This window comes from Hemitrygon akajei, chromosome 2 (genome assembly GCF_048418815.1).
Source record: "Hemitrygon akajei chromosome 2, sHemAka1.3, whole genome shotgun sequence".
In the NCBI taxonomy this organism is placed as follows: domain Eukaryota; kingdom Metazoa; phylum Chordata; class Chondrichthyes; order Myliobatiformes; family Dasyatidae; genus Hemitrygon; species Hemitrygon akajei.
The window spans coordinates 142,049,092-142,066,715 of record NC_133125.1 but is presented as its reverse complement, the minus strand read 5'-3'; the positions used below and the strand labels follow the sequence as shown (position 1 = coordinate 142,066,715).

The following is a 17,624-nucleotide window of genomic DNA, read 5'->3' as shown; positions in this document are numbered from 1 at the left end:
CTTAGATTACCCTCTCTTCTGAGAGGTGTCACCACTAAGAGTGCAGCACTCCATCAAGAATGCAGCATGGGAATTTGAGAACATTTTGTGCTCAGGAACCAGAATTGAGAGTATTACCCATTGAGTCTTGGACGGAAGTTAGCAACCAGAGCACCCTCCTGGGCCAATCAACACATTATGCAAACACACAAAGGACGCCAGCAGCTTTATTTCATCAGAGTGGAGGAGATTCAGCATGTCACAAACACTCTTGTAAAGTGGAGCGCATTCTGACTAAAGTTCACCTGGTATTAAGGCTTCGATGCGTAGGATCACAAGAGTGTCCAGGCGGTGTAGATTCACCCAGCTCTATCACAGGCCACCCCACCAGTGAGGGCTCCTTCAACAGAAGGTGACCATCCGGGACATGTCCTCCTCACCTTACTACCATCAGGGCAGAGGGACAGGAATTGAAGATCCACACTCAATGTTTTAAGAACAGATTCTTCCCCTCCACCATCAGATTTCTGAATGGTCCATAAATTCATGAACACTACCTTGCTATTCCTCTATTGCGTGACTTGTTTCTGTAACATAGTAATTTTACATCTTCCACTGTACTGCTGCTGCAAAACAACAAATGTCACAATATATGGTGCCTATAAAAAGTGTTGAGTCCCCAACCCTCCGGAAATTTTCATGTTTTATTGTTTTAAAACATTGAATCACAGTGGATTTAATTTGGCTCTTTTTGACACTGATCAACAGAAAAAGACTCTTTCATGTCAAAGTGAAAACAGTCTCTACAAAGTGATCTAATTACAAATATAAAACAGACAATAATTAATTGCGTAAGTATTCACCCCCTTTAACATGACACACCAAATCATCACCGGTGCAGCCAATTGGTTTTTGAAGTCATGTAATTAGTTAATTGGGGATCACCTGTGTGCAGTCAAGGTGTTTCAATTGATTGTAGTAAAAATACACCTGTATCTGGAAGGTCCAACTGCTGATGAGTCAGTATCCAGGCAAAAAACTACACCATGAAGACAAATGTACAATCCAAGCAACTCCGCAAAACGATTATTGAAAAGCTCCAAGTCAGGAGACAGATACAAGAAAATTTCCAAGGCACTGAATATCCCTTGGAATACAGTTAAGTCATTCATCAAGAAATGGAAAGAATATAGCACAGTTGTAAATCTGCCTGGAGCAGTCCATCCTCAAAAACTGAATGACCATGCAAGAAGGGGACTAGTGAGAGAGGCTACCAAGAGACTGATGACAACTCTGGAGAAGTTACAAGCTTCAGTGCCTGACATGAGAGAGACTGCACATACAACAACTGTTGCCCGGTTGCTTCACCACTCACAGCTTTACGGGAGAATGGCAAAGAGAAAGCCACTGTTGAAAAATACTCACATATAACCTTGACCAGAGAAGGCATCTGGGAGACTCTAAAGTCAGCTGGAAAGTCTATGGTCTGATGAAACCAAAATTGAGCTTTTTGGTTGTCAGTCTAAACGCTATGTTTGGTGTAATCCAAACACCGCACATCATCAAAAATACACCATGGCTACTGTGAAGCATGGTGGTGGCTGCATCATGCTGTGGAGATGCTTCACTGCAGGAGGAGTTGGAAGGCTTATGAAGGTAGACAGTAAAGTAAATGCAGCAAAATACAGGGAAATCCAGGAAGGTAATCTGATGCAATCTTCAAGAGAACTGCAACTTTGGAGAAGATCTGTTTTCCAGCAAGGCAATGACCCCAAGTATAAAGCCAAAGCTACACAGGAATGGTTTAAAAACAACAAAGTTAATGTCCTAGAGTGGCCAAGTCAGAGTCCAGACTTCAGTCCAACTGAGAATTTGTGGCTGGACTTGAAAAGGGCTGTTCACTCATGATCCCCATGCAATCTGACAGAGTTTGAGCAGTTTTGTTAAGAATGGTAAAAAAAAATGCAGTGTCCAGAAGTGCAAAGCTGATAGAGACCTATCCACGCAGACTCAAGGCTGCAATTGCTGCCAAAGATGCATCTACTAAATACTGAATTGAAGGAGGTGAATACTTGTGCAATCAATTATTTGTGTTTTATATTTAGATGGCTTTGTAGAAATCTGTTTTCACTTTGACATGAAAGAGTCTTTTCCTGTTGGCCAGTGTCAAAAAATTCCACTGTGATTCAATGTTGTAAAACAATAAAACATGAAAACTTCCGGGGGGTGGAGGGTGAATACTTTTTATAGGCACTTTATATGTATATCTGTGATGATAAAACTGATACTGATAATCTTTCATTTTCCTTCTCCACAGAGATGATGCTTTATATTCATTTGTATCCAGAGAGCAGCGACTTGCTTTGGGAATATTTCCTCACTTATTATGGATTTCAAATTTTGGAATTTTGATGACAGAGTTGAATACTAGCAGGTAAAAATGAAGTCACCACAACTGAAGATCTATAAGCTGGTGATCAAATTACTTGATTATTGTTTTTAGGAATGGCTGTACAACATTCAAAAAGCACACCCACTCATGGTGACGAGCGTAATTAATTATATTGTACAGCTCCTTCAACATTTTTAATATCTTGGGATCAGTTCCACCAAAAGGGAACCAATGGCTGATGTTATTACAGAAGGCTTTTCAAGAACCAAACAGAAATGATGTTTTCTCTGTTAAAACAGTTGAACAAACAAAAGGGTTTCCTCAGTAAAAGAAAGGAGTCAAACATCAAACCACCAGTAAAATCCTGAACCCTAAAAGCTCCTTTGAAGAAACATATTTGAAGTGCAGAATTTCTGGTTATGGGTGATTGAAATGAGAAATCTGTAGCTGTGCATGGACAGTTGGCAACATGACCTGCTAATTAAATCCATGTGAACCAGTCTCATCTTAAAAGAGCTCCCAAACATTAGCTTTCTCAACTTCAGTCTAGTCAATCAACCAAGCAACACAGCCTTAAACCTGACACCAGCATAACGCAAATCCTGTCCCTAACCTATTTACATCTGTATTTTAACCAGATCTGTACATAAGGATTACATACTCCTTCAAATCAAGGTAGCTGACTCAAGTGGCAATTTATGCTCAGTCATATGCAAAAGGCAAGAGCTTGAGTGTATCAAAAGCAGTTTCCACAATGCAAAACTCACTAACTTTCCAGAATATAAAGTTTTCCTTCAGGCAAACTACCCCTAATAAAAAGCACAATTTGTTTTCCATTGCTAGTTAGGCAATGAAGCAATGTATGTGTAGCAAATCCTTCCAAAATTCAGTTCAACCAAATTTGACAGATCTGAATCTACGTTCAGTGCAGCTACACCACACTATCAGCATGTACAACAGAAGATGCTTTTTTACTCTTCAGTATCCAAAACAACACAGCACCCTCTCTGGCTTATGTTAATCACTTAACTGCATTACTGACTTGCTGCACACTTGCGAAAAAAAACTGATGGGGAACAGCTATGCTGCATTAGCAACTTTATGCTGCGTTTAAAGGGCAGAGATATTGTTTCAGCCTTACAGTGTATGATGAACCTGCTTGTGAGACTGTAATAGAATGCGTCCCATCATCCAGCTGTACTGACAGATCCCAGCTCCTTTCTCCTCGTTTAACAGCGGGAGCCCTGCAGACAGAAGTACAAAGAACATTTTATTTTTAAGAAGATGAGAAAGATGTGCTCAATAAACCTAAATCATAGGAATGCATTAAGGGAATTACATTACTAAGTGTCACTTAGATTTGAGTCTTATTTTTATAAATGCTCATCTTGTGTATATTTTGAAACATTTTCTGCCCAACCATATCACTTTCATCAGCAGCCCGATAAGTTGAAAGAATCTTTGTCCACAAAACAAAACATGTCCTCCCCATGAGAACAAGATTTCAGTTAAAAATAAAATCAAATCTTCACGTGTAATTGCTGGAAAATTACTTATAAACTTCTTATCATTACATCCGCACACTCAAATCTGCAATTATCTCTATTATTCTTTATTTTAAATTTTATGTATCACTACATTAAGATCGACATCAGGCAACTAATCAAAGAAAGAAAAACTCAGTGGTTAAAGCCACTTTTAATCAACTCTTTGAACAAAGACAGAAAACATTCCTGGGCCACAAAACAAGACAACAATTCCATCTTGTATTCAGAGAACACAGCGGTGGAAGAAATGTTTTGATCAATCGTACATTTTTCGACTCAGCAACAGCAGGCATCAGCATTTTAAGGGAATTTATTTTTTTTCTAGATATTTGAAAAGCAAAGAAAATGTTAGTTTACAACAGCAGTATAGGCCATTTTGCCCCTCCGATCTGTACTGATATTGTTACACAAGACCACTCCCATCTTACTCCATCATCAAGGACCTACATCATCCAGGCTATGCTCTCTTCTCCCACTACTACCATCAGGCAGGAGGTACAAGACTCTTGGGTCCCACAAGAGCAGGTTTAAGAACAATTACTGCCCTTCAACTATCTGGGTCCTGAACCAATATAGGTAACTCCACTCACCTTGAAGACAGAATATAGCATTAAATGGCCAGACCCTCGGCAGTGTGGAGGATCTGAGAGATCTTGGGTTCCGTGTCCATAGGACACTCAAAGCTGCTGCACAGATTGACAGTGTTGTTAAGAAGGCGTATGGTGTGTTGGCCTTCATCAACTGTGGTATTAAGTTCAAGAACTGTGAGGTAATGTTACAGCTATACAAGACCTCGATCAGACCCCACTTGTGTTCATTTCTGGTCACCTCACTACAGGAAGGATCTGGATACTATAGAGAGAGTGCAGAGGAGACTTACAAGGATGTTGCCTGGATTGGAGAGCATGCCTTATGAGAATAGGTTGAGTGAACTGGGCCCTTTCTCTTTGGAGCGACAGAGGTTGAGAGGTGAACTGTTAGAGGTGTATAAGATGATGAGAGGCATTGATTATGTGGATAGCCAGAGGCTTTTTTCCGGGCCTGAAATGGCTAACCTGAGGGGGCATAGTTTTAAGGTGCTTGGAAGTAGATACAGAGGGGATTGTCAGGGGTAAGTTTTCCACACAGAGAGCGGTGGATGCGTGCACCAGCAATGGCGGTGAAGGTGTATACAATAGGGTCTTTTAAGAAACTCTTAGATAGGCAGATGGAACTTAGAAAATTAGAGGGCTATATGGTAGGGTAATTCTAGGCAGATTCTAGAGTAGGTTACATAGTCGGCACAACATTGTGGGCCTGTAATGTGCTATAGATTTCTATGTTTGTATGTTTCAATGCTGAATTTACTCCAAAAACTATAGACTTACAGAGTTATAGAAAGGTACAGAACAGGAACAGGCCCTTCGACCCATCTAGTCCATACTGAACCATTTAAACTGCCCACTCCTATCGACCTGCGCTGGGACCATAGCTGTCCATACCCCTACCATCCATGCAGCAATCTAAACTTCTCTTAAACATTGAAATCAAGCTCTCATGCACTACTTGTGCTGGCAGCTTGTTCCACACTCCCATGATCCTCTGAGTGAAGAAGTCCTGCTGAAGGGTCTCAGCCCGAAATGTCGATTGTCATTTCCATAGATGCAGCCTGGCCTGCTGAGTTCCTCCAACATTTTGTGTGTGTTGCTTGGATTTCCAGCACCTGCAGATTTTCTCGTTTGCTTAAAGATATGACGGTTATCAATCGTTGTGTAATAAACTTTGCTCTGAGTTCCTCATTTAGCATAATATCTGCTCAAAGTGAACAGAGATAGAGCTCAGAATCAGAATCACTACTGCTGATATCTGACAGGAAATCTGTTGTTTTTCCAGTAGCAATGCACTACAACACATACAATAACAGTAAATTACAAAAAAAGGAATAACCAGGTAGTGTTCGTGGACTGTTCAGAAATCTGTTGGTGGAGAGAAAAGGGTGTCAAAGATTATGTTGAGAAGGCAGGAGAATGGGGTTGATAGGGGAAATAAATCAACAATGGTATAGCACACTTGATGGCCTAATTCTGCTATGTCTTATGGAAGAAGCTGTTCCTGAAACATTCAGTGTGGGTCTTCAGGCTCCTGTACCTTCTCCCCAGTGGTAGTAACAAGAATATGGCAGGTCCTAAGTGGCGAGGGTCCTCAGTGATGGATACCACCTTATTTATTTATTTAGAAATACAGTCTGGCCCAAGAGACGCGCTATGCAGCAACCCACCTATTTAATACTAGCCAAATCGCAGGACAATTTACAACAACCAATTAACCTACTAACTGGTAGTCTTTTGGCTGTGGGAGGAAAGCCTGGAGCACCCTGAGGGAACCCGAGTGGTAAGATATAAATTCCTTACAGACAGTGCTGGAATTTAACTCCAAACGCCTATGCCCTGAGCTGTAATAGTGCCATGCTAACTGCGATGCTACTGTGACACACCTTCTTGCAGCACCACCTGCTGAAGATGTCTTCAACAGTGGGGAGGGTTGTAGCCATGAAAACGACTTATGCGGGCATGGAAAGCATTTGATCACCTTTGCATTACTGGGTTTACCACTAGTAAAACAATTTAAATCCAACAATTATTCTTCAACATCACACCATTCGATATAATGTGTGAAATGTAGGGTCAGAAAGAGAGCTGTCTCAAGTCCATCCATTAAATTATAAATAATATGTAGCTCTACTCCATTTCCCCAATTTGGTTCCACAGTTCTCAACACTTACGCCAGAGCTGCTCAGACAAATACACTTTTAATTAGGGTTCTGAGCACTATTTTAATGCTGGCACTGCGCATTTTTGCACTATATTAAAACTTATAAATGAAGCTGAAAAGAACTCAAACAATCCTGAAGTTGTGCAATCTTCACTATCACCAGGGTTTGGTTTAATACTTCAATTATGTTTTGCACCAATCTGCTATTTTTGCTTCAAGTAATGTGCCCACAGGGAAGTCGATTTAACAGCAATATATAGAACCAGGACATTTACAGCTGCAGCATTATAAAAATAGAACTTTGCACTTTCCCAAAAGCACATAAATCACAAACAATCAATATAACAAAAAAAACAACTATGTGATCAATAACTTGGCTTTGTTCTGTGAGCTTTACTTAAAACGACTTAACTAGATTCCTTTTCTGTGGAAACTGTTCACCCTGTACACATCAGACTTCCAATATAACTCGGAGTCCTGCCATGTGCAGAAGTTCGCTGATGACACGGCCATAGTGGGGTGTGTCAGGAATGGACAGGAGGAGGAGTATAGGAAACTGATACAGGACTTTGTGATATGGTGCAACTCAAACTACCTGTGTCTCAATATCACCAAGACCAAGGAGATGGTGGTGGACTTTAGGAGATCTAGGCCTCATATGGAGCCAGTGATCATTAATGGAGAATGTGTGGAGCAGGTTAAGACCTACAAGTATCTGGGAGTACAGTTAGACGAGAAGCTAGACTGGACTGCCAACACAGATGCCTTGTGCAGGAAGGCACAGAGTCGACTGTACTTCCTTAGAAGGTTGGCGTCATTCAATGTCTGCAGTGAGATGCTGAAGATGTTCTATAGGTCAGTTGTTGAGAGCGCCCTCTTCTTTGTGGTGGCGTGTTGGGGAGGAAGCATTAAGAAGAAGGACGCCTCACGTCTTAATAAGCTGGTAAAGAAGGCGGGCTCTGTCGTGGGCAAAGTACTGGAGAGTTTAACATCGGTAGCTGAGCGAAGGGCGCTGAGTAGGCTACGGTCAATTATGGAAAACCCTGAACATCCTCTACATAGCACCATCCAGAGACAGAGAAGCAGTTTCAGCGACAGGTTACTGTCGATGCAATGTTCCTCAGACAGGATGAAGAGGTCAATACTCCTGTTGAATTTCCCCATGGGGATGAATAAAGTACCTATCTATCTATCTATCTATCTAATTTTAGATTATGATCTTCAGAAAAAATACATTATAAACATTAGCATTCTGAAGAGTGCACAGTACACAACTATTAATATTTGTTAAACTGAACATTCGGATGATAGTAATCCTTCAATTAATCTGCCCAATTTTATTTAAAGTTCAAGATTGTATTTCTATTAAAAACACAATGGACAGTTTCACAACATACACAGTGATTTTTTTTTAAGGCTGACATGAATCTGCCCAGGTTGGAACTGCCCAAATCTAAATTATGCTTGTTAAAGCTACACCCCACAGTGCATTGGTGAATTTTGTTAAAATATTCAACAAGCAAATTTCCTTACTCATCTGGAAAATACAGGACTCTCATCCAATATTTGATCCAATTATTATTTTGTCTGTACTCCAAACCTACAATATGTAATTGAATGGCATCTTTAAACAAATAAACATGTCCCAAGGTGCTTCACAGTAGTCCTCAAGCTAAGTTTGAGAGCGAGCCAAAGGCAGAGATACTGAAGGACTTGACCTCATGTCACAATCTAATCATTTTACCCTGCCCACCATCACCCATCCAACCAAGTAACGGATCCAAGCATAAACTTAATAGGACTGTTGCCAGTGTCCAATGGGGAGCCTGAAGACACTAACTCATCATTTTAGGAACAGGTTCTTCTCATCCACCATCAGACTTCTGCACAGTCCATGATGCTACCTCAGCATTCCACTTTGGCAATTTTTATTTATTTATTCTGATTTAGTATTTTTTTTATGTCTTGAGTTGTGCTGCTGCCATAAAACAACACATTCCAGTGATAGTAAACCTGAATCTGAGGTCTGTCAGACTTTGCTGCCAATCAGCTCAATGACAATGAGGTCCAAGGCTCAATACTTCATAATTCTGGCACAAAGCCCTTACTCTTTGCCCCGCTTCACCCCACCCACCTACCAATGCCCCCTCTTCAGCTTCTCAGCCCAGACCACTGCAAAAGCAGCAGAGTATAAAAAAGCACCATTCACCACACTAAATTTCTAGTTGTTAAAAGTTCAAAGGTTCACTTTATTATCAAAGTATGTATGCAGAATACAACTCCGAGATCTGTCTTCTCCAGATAGCCACGGTATGTAGAAAAATCATGGTGGTCATTGAAAGAAAAGGCATCAAACCCACCCCCCCCACAGCATGAAAACAAAAAGAAACAAAAACTCACAAACCCCAAACCCCACCCCCCCCCAACCACCCTGGAAAACAGCAACTAGAACGTTAAACCCCAAGCCCCCTCCCTCACAAAAAAAACTAATATATCACCCACAAGGAAATAAAACAGCAACAATAACATCAAACCCCCCAATGCCCTCTCTTGCACGAAAAAGCTAACAGATCACCCACCCGGAAAAACACTAAGAAATTCAGACCCCAAATCTCAAACCACCCCGACAAACTCAAAAAACTAATATATTGCCCACACAGAGAAACAGCAACAAGAACATCAAACCCAACCCCCGCAATCGACAACAAGAAAGAGTGGGCAAAAAACACAGGAAAAAAACATAGAACTGAAAGAAGCCACCATGAGCTACTATTATGTAGCTTTTAAGTTTCAATGCCAATGACATTGCCACAGGAAAATCAGCAAGACGTTATTAAGAAAAATATTCTTCATTGTTGCATTATTTATGCTTTTTATTTTTAAGGAAGATAAATTTAGACCAATTATTTTGAATCAGTTTATTGAATTTGCAATGTTTCAGTGTTTGTTATTTTTTGGAAATATCTGTGTTTGCACTATAAAAGGATCTGATTTAGGAGTAAATTCTGTTTTTAAACAACTTTACCATTCAGCGAAAAGATCATTAAAAACTCTTAGTCATAACTTGCACAGCAGGAGTCACAAATATCAAGAATAATGCTGCCGTTTTTTTGAGGAGCTGAGGTCAGTTCTTGCACATTGGAGAAGTCGGTCATTCATCTGAAATGATTTTAGAGAATTTGCAAGACCAGGAAAGATATGTTATGCAAGCACATAGAAGTATTCAGTTGAGGTAGACAAGCACAGCTACATAGAGACTACAAAGCAGCCCTCCCACGGTTCATGAATAAGTCAAGGAATGATCAGAAAAAATAGAAGAGATGTTTGGACAGATGGCCCACTTAAAACACATGGGATAAAGTGGCAGCAATTTGAATGAAATGTTAGATTTTGTTAATAATTGGTCTTTATTCTCTGTAGTCCCCAGATAAGTAAATGAATAAATTCTTGAAGTGTTACAAGTATGAGACTTGCTGACAAAAAAAACTATTTATGAACTTTACTGCTGGAGCCCAAGAAAAGGACAAAAATGTAAAAATTACAATAAAACCTCAAGTATATTCTACATAAAAGGAAGGTCAGGATTAAAGGAATTTTAAATAGCACGAATCTGTTCCAACTAAAACAATGCTGAGGATTTATTTTCTGTTCATTCTGCACTTTGAATAATCATTGAAAGTCTCCATCATGTACAACAAACTTAAGACTTACAAGGAAAAATTTCTTCCCAAAAGCACTACCATAGGTATATTACATGTTAGCACTTCAATAAAAAATATAAAGTTTAGTTTATTAACTGATGTTTCTAAAATCTGAATAATTGCAATGCATGCTACCCATGCCCACTTGTCTAGTCTTCAAAATAAGCCCATCCTTTAATTAAATTACTTGCTCTACAAACACTGCACAATCAAATTCCAACTGTGACTGAATCAACCAATGAAGTCCTCCTAGAACAACAACTTATAGAGCACCACTAACATAGCAAAATAAAAGAGTCCCAAGGTGTCTCGTTGATAGGCTACCAAACAAATCTGGGCATGTAATAATATTCTGCTTTATTCAATTAATAGGCTCAAGATCCCTCATTACTACTGCTCCCACTAAATACTTCATGGTCTTACAGATACCTTCCAGCAGTTGGTTTAAGAATCACCACTGTTTCTGAAAAGTCAATTCAAGTATAAATATAATTGATTATGTGGATTAGTTAATTAGCCATAGGCCAAAAGACCATAAAACCTAGGACAGAATTAGGCCATTTAGCCCTTCAGGTCTGCTCCAACATGGCTGCATCATCATGGCTGATTTATTATCCCTCTCAACCTCATTCTCCTGCCTTCTCACCGTAACCTTTGATGGAACGATTAATCAAAAACATGTCAACATCCACCTTAAATATACCTAATGAGTTGGCCTGCACAGAAATTAAGAATTCCACAGATTCACCACCTTCTGGCTAAAGAAAATTTTCCACATCTCTGTTCTAAATGAACATCTCCAAATTCTGAGGCTGTGCCTTCTGGTCCTAGACTCCCTCACTATAGGAAACATCTTCTCCACATACACACTATCCAGAGCTTTCAATATTTGATGGGTTTCAGTGAAATCCTCCCTCATTCTTCTAAACTCCACTGAGTACAGGCCCAGAACCATCAAATGCCCCTTGTATGTTAACCCTTTCATTCCTGGTATAATTCTTGTAAACCTCCTCTGGGCTGTCTCCAATGCCAGCACATCCTTTCTTAGAGAAGGGGCCCAAAACTGCTCACATTACTCCAAGTGCAGTCTGACCAATGGCTTTTAAAGCCTCAGCATTACATCCTCGCTTTTATATTCTAATCCTCTCGAAATGAATGCTGACATTACATTTGCCTTTTTACCACCAATTCAACCTGCAAGTTAACCTTTAGGGAATCCTGCACGAGGACCCCCAAGAACCTCTGCACCTCTGATATTTTAATTTTCTCCCCATTTACTAAATATTCAACACCTTTATTCCTTCTGCCAAAGTGCATGACTATGCTCTTCCCTACACTATATTCCATCTGCCACTTTGCCCATTCCCCCAATCTGTCTAAGCCCTCCCACAGACACCCTGTTTCTTCAACACTATCTGCCTTTCCACTTCTCTTGGTATCCTCCATCAATTCCTTCATCCAAATCACTGAGATGCAACATGAAAGGAAACAGTCCCAACACCAATTCCTGCAGAACACCACTAGTCATCAGCAGCCAACCAGAAAAGGCCCCCTTTATTCCTGTACTTTGCCTCCTGCCAGTCAGCCAATCTTCTATCCTTTCTAGTCCCATAACACCATGGGTACTTATTTTGTTAAGCAGCCTCATGTGCAGCACCTTGTCAAAGACCTTCTGAAAATCCAAATAAACAGCATCCACTGACTCTCCTTTGTCTATCCTGCCTGTTATTTTCTCAAAGAATTCCAACAGATTTGTCAGGCAAGATTTTCCCTTTGGGAAACCATGCTGGCTTTGTTCTATTTTATCTGTGCCTCCAAGTACTCCAAAATCTCATCCTTAATAATAAATTCTGACATATTTCCAACCACTGAAGTCAGGCTAACTGGCCTATATTTTCCTTTCTTTGGTCTCCCTCTGTTCCTAGAGCATGGCTGGCCTGCATCAGACTAGTTGAGTGGTGTTGAAAGGACAACCTTATACTCAATGCCAGTAAGACTAAGCAAGATTGTGGTCTTCAGGAAGGGGAGGTTGGGAGAACACTCATTGAGGGATCAGCAGTGGAATAGTCCAAGTGTCTACACGTCAGAGGATTCGGCCCAACACTTTGATGCAATTATGAAGAAGGCATGCCAATGGAAGTATTTCATTAGGAGTTTGACATTTTGTATGTCACCAAAGACATTAGCAAATTTTTACAGATGTACCGTGGAGAGCATTCAGCATCTGGTATGGAGGATCCAATGCACAGGATTGGAAAAAGCTGCGGAGAGTTGTAAACCCAGCCAGCTCCATCTTGGGCACTAGCCTCCTCACCTTCGAGGGCATATTCAAAAGGTGATGCCTCAAGAAGAATGCCTTTTCAGTGCCCATGATGAATGACCCTTAATATCCAGGACATGCCTTTTTGTCATTACTACCATCAGGGAGAAGGTAGCGGAGCCTGAAGATGCACACACAACATCTTAGGAACAGTTTCTTCCCCTGCACCATCAGATCTCTGAACAGTCCATGAACTCATGCATACACCTCACTATTTTTCTCTCTTTCTGCACAATTTATATTTTATATATTCTTATTGTAACTTACTATTGTTAAATATATTGTACTGTAGTGTTGCCACAAAACAACATATTTCACAACAGATGTCATTGATAATAAACCTGATTCTGAAAGACCCTCCACACATTTCCTATGGCCTCAGTAAGTTTCTGTGGATCCATGGGTCTGACTGCTGTGATCATCCCACCAAGCAGTGTGGTGCTGCGTATGGTGACTCAGCCTCAGGGGTTGCAATCTGAGCATCAATTTCTGGACTATCCTAATGGACTTTCAGTGCTCTCAAGGGCATTTTCATTCATCTCTTAATGTCTCTGAAAATCAAGGATATTGAAAAACATATTTATAAACACAAAAGATTCTACAGATGTTGGAAATCCAGGGTAACACACACAAAATGCTGGAGGAACTCAGCAGTTCAGACAGCATCTATAGAGAGGAATAAAGAGTCAATGTTTCAGGCTGGGATGCTTCATCAGGACTTCATCCTGACATATTGAGGTAGTTCATTAAAAATTAACATCCAATCAATGTAATTAGCTGATACACTTAGCTGATACAAAACATGAAAATTAATTCAAATAATGAGGGAAGTGAAACCATTTACCTTTTTCATCCTGATTACTGATGCTAGTGTAAAGCTAAAGGGTGGATACAAAGAACCTGCTATCCCTTGGATAACGATGACTGGACACTGCATAAACATGAGAAATTCTGCAGATGCTGGAAATCCAAAATAATACACACAAACTGCTGGAGGAACTCTGCAGGTCAGACAGCCTCAATGGAAATTAACAAACAGTCGGCGTTTCGGGCTGGAGTTCTGAAGAAGGGTCTCGGCCCAAAACGTCTCCTTTTTAATAGATGCTGCCTGCCCTGTTGACTAAGCACTGTGCCTGGATTCAGTGCTGAGTCCAGTGGCAGAATGGAAGGGCCAACATGCCAGCGTCTAACCTCTGGCACTTTCCATACTACTGCAGTTTGGTGCAGAGGCCTGGAAGACAAAGGACAGTGACTGGAGAATCTACTTCACCAGGCCCAAATAATCTCCAGACTGCACTGACAAATATTAGGTCTTTATTCTTTGGAGTGTAGAAGGTTGAGGGGGGGACTTGATAGAGGTATTTAAAATTATGAGGGGGATAGAAAGAGTTGATGCGGATAGGCTTTTTCCATTGAGAGTAGGGGAGATTCAAACAAGAGGACATGAGTTGAGAGTTAAGGGCAAAAGTTTAAGGGTAACAGGAGGGGGAATTTCTTTACTCAGAGAGTGGTAGCTGTGTGGAACGAGCTTCCAGTAGAAGTGGTAGAGGCAGGTTCGATTTTGTCATTTAAAAAAAATTGGATAGGTATATGGACAGGAAAGGAATGGAGGGTTATGGGCTGAGTGCAGGTAGGTGGGACTAGGTGAGAGTTAAGTGTTCGACACGGACTAGAAGGGCTGAGATGACCTGTTTCCGTGCTGTAATTGTTTTATGGTTATATGGTTATATCCCAACAACCCAGGCAGAGCATAATCAAAATAACAGCAATGGAGGAAACATGGTACAGTGTTTGCACTTTTCCTTCCCAGCAATGTAAATTTACATAATAATACATTCTGACTTCACTGCTACAAATAGCTTTTAAAATATTTTATGTCTGGTTTTTAAAATACTACCTGATATCTGCACATTTGGTTGAAAATTGTGACGTTACTTTCTTTCGAATTCTAAACCTCATCACATTTAGACCAACCAAGCATTGCTTAAAAGCAAGATAAATATATTTTCAAACTCATGGTCTCCCGCATAAATCATGACATGCAGAGACAAGGGTCCCTCCCCCAGTGAGGAATAAAATCCCTTAATATGGGTATATTTTTGTCTACATCTATTAGAATAACATACAAGTTTAAAGCAGAAAAGCTGGATGAACTCAGCAGGTCGGGCAGCATCCGTTGAAAGAAGCAGTCAACATTTCGGGTCAAGACCCTTCATCAGGACTAAAGAAGGAGGGAGCAGGGGCCCTATAAAGAAGGTGGGGGGAGGGTGGAAAACCAATCAGAGGAAACATCAAGGGGTGGGGGAGGGGATAGGCAGGAGAGGTGAAGAAGGAATCTAAGGGGAAAGCACTATGGGTAGTAGAAGAAGGCAGAGTCATGAGAGGTGATTGGCAGCTAGAAGAGGAGACAGAGTGAAGGTGGGATGGGGGAAGGGAGAGGGAGGGAATTACCGGAAGTTGGAGAATTCAATGTTCATACCAAGGGGCTGGAGACTACCCAGACGGTAGTTCCCCAATCTGCGTCAGGACCGCTTCATCGAGCACCTACACTCCATCCGCCACAATAGACAGGATCTCCCGGTTGCCACCCACTTCAACTCTCCTTCACATTCCCATTCGGATATGTCCATACATGGCCTCCTCTACTGCCATGATGAGGCCAAACTTCGGTTGGAGGAACAACATCTCATATACCGTCTGGGTAGTCTCCAGCCCCTTGGTATGAACATTGAATTCTCCAACTTCCGGTAATTCCCTCCCTCTCCCTTCCCCCATCCCACCTTCACTCTGTCTCCTCTTCTAGCTGCCAATCACCTCTCATGACTCTGCCTTCTTCTACTACCCATAGTGCTTTCCCCTTAGATTCCTTCTTCACCTCTCCTGCCTATCCCCTCCCCCACCCCTTGATGTTTCCTCTGATTGGTTTTCCACCCTCCCCCCACCTTCTTTATAGGGCCCCGCCCCCTCCTTCTTTAGTCCTGACGAAGGGTCTCGACCCGAAACGTTGACTGCTTCTTTCAACGGATGCTGCCTGACCTGCTGAGTTCATCCAGCTTTTTTGTACGTCTTGATTTGACCACAGCATCTGCAGTGTACTTTGTGTTTGAAGTTTAAAGCAGGTAACTTACACCTTTACAAAGCAGCTAGTTTTTATTTAAAGTTTAACAGGATGGGAAAGGGAATAATTGTAAAATAGCAACCATTTAAACACCTACTTAAGTAGGGATTTCCATGACATTTAAAGATAAATGTGGCACTACAAATTAAGTCTTTTGAGAGTTTGCTTAAAATATAATTAGTAATTAAAAGCCTTCTGGTTTCGGCTAAAAGAAACATTCTGTTTTAGGCTCATTGTGTTATAACTGTATGGGAGTTTTTCGCCAAAAATACTCAACATCTCTAGGTCTCTTATACTTGGAGATATAACATATTGATACACTCAGTCATAAACCCCCATATGGACCAAGCCATAAAACACGATCTTGCATATTATGGTTGTAATCACCAAACTAACATTTCTTCACCATATAAAAATACAAAGCTTTAATTTTTGAGCTGTATTTGAATGCAACATAACATTCTGCACCACAGACACACTCTTCAAATACACTCAGTAGCTCTTTATGAGTTACACCTGTACACCTACTGGTTAATGCAAATAATTAATCAGCCAGTCATGAGGCAGCAACTCAATGCATAAAAGCATGCAGACATGGTCAAGAGGTCAGTTGTTGTTCAAAACAAAATTCAGAATGCAGAAGAAATGTGACCTAAATGATTTTAACTAAAGAGTAATTGTTGGTGCCAGACAGGGTGGCCTAAGTATCTCAGAAACTGCTGATCTCCTGGGATTTTCACATACAACAGTCTCTAGAGTTTACAGAGAATGTGCAAAAAAGAAAAATCTTTCAGTGGACAGCAGCTCTGTGGGGAAAACGAGAGAGATCAGAGGAAAACGGCCAGACTAGTGGAAGCTGACAGTAAGGTGATAGTGACTCAAATACCTGTTCATTACAACAGTGGTGTGCAGAAGAGTATCTTGGAATGTATAACATGTCAGACCTTGAAGTGGATGGGCTACTGCAGACCACGGACATTTACTCAGCAGCCACTTTATCAATATGTTCCTAATAAAGTGGCCACTGAATGTATATTATATTGAAGCTGCTTGCCATATAATATAGATATACTACTGCCCTTGCACAGTGTGTGTGTGTGTGTACAGAACTAGGTGGGGGGGGGGGGGGTTAAACACCTTCTCAAAAATCATCTGAGCCGGAAGCTTTTAATGAGAAAAACCTGTGAAAAGATATTTTGCTATTTCAAGGGCAAAAAAGAGGTGATGGAGATGGATGTCTTTCCATACCATGTGCTTCAAGTCAAACTCCGAATTAACTCATGCTGGAAATGATGTTAAAGAAAACTGCTTTTGTACAGGAAGTGATGTTCATAAACAAAATGAACAGCACCTTTAGAGGCGAGAACACTCCCTGCCTGACATCCATATCAAACTTCATTGGAACTAAAAGTCAAATGATTATTTCATTAAGTCCTTGGCAAAAGAAAGGAGAGTCTCAGAGAGTGGATTTGGAAACGGTCTTGCTGCACAATCTTTAAACGTTCTCACTTCGAAAATGTCGTTCATGATGACATACTTGCTCATGGTAATGGCTGAAAAGCAGACTGGTGACACGGTGCTCAGCCAGAATGATGATCGGGTGAGCTACTTCTAGAGTGAGTTACGCCCTCCTAATACATCCTCCAACTTGCTGTAGCCTCTCCTTGCAAAGAAAGGAATAGAGTTTCTACTTCTTTTTTCATGTCTCTCCTTTCTTTTCAAGGCGGCTGGGGTCCTGATCTACAGCTGCAGCACAATCTATGGTTCTCTGCAGACGGTGGGTTCTCGTTCTTGGACTCGCCTTGTGGCCTGGCGT

The 17,624-nt window shown here is 40.9% G+C and overlaps 1 protein-coding gene across 1 annotated transcript in view; it reads right to left on the bottom strand.

Annotated features, from left to right (window-relative positions):
- pcca (propionyl-CoA carboxylase subunit alpha) overlaps nt 1-17,624 on the bottom strand; it is a 458,281-nt gene that overhangs the window by 130,123 nt on the left and 310,534 nt on the right. The window contains exon 19 of the mRNA XM_073028749.1: nt 3,513-3,615. Coding sequence (XP_072884850.1) covers nt 3,513-3,615 — 103 coding nt within the window. The remainder of the gene's footprint in view (nt 1-3,512; nt 3,616-17,624) is intronic.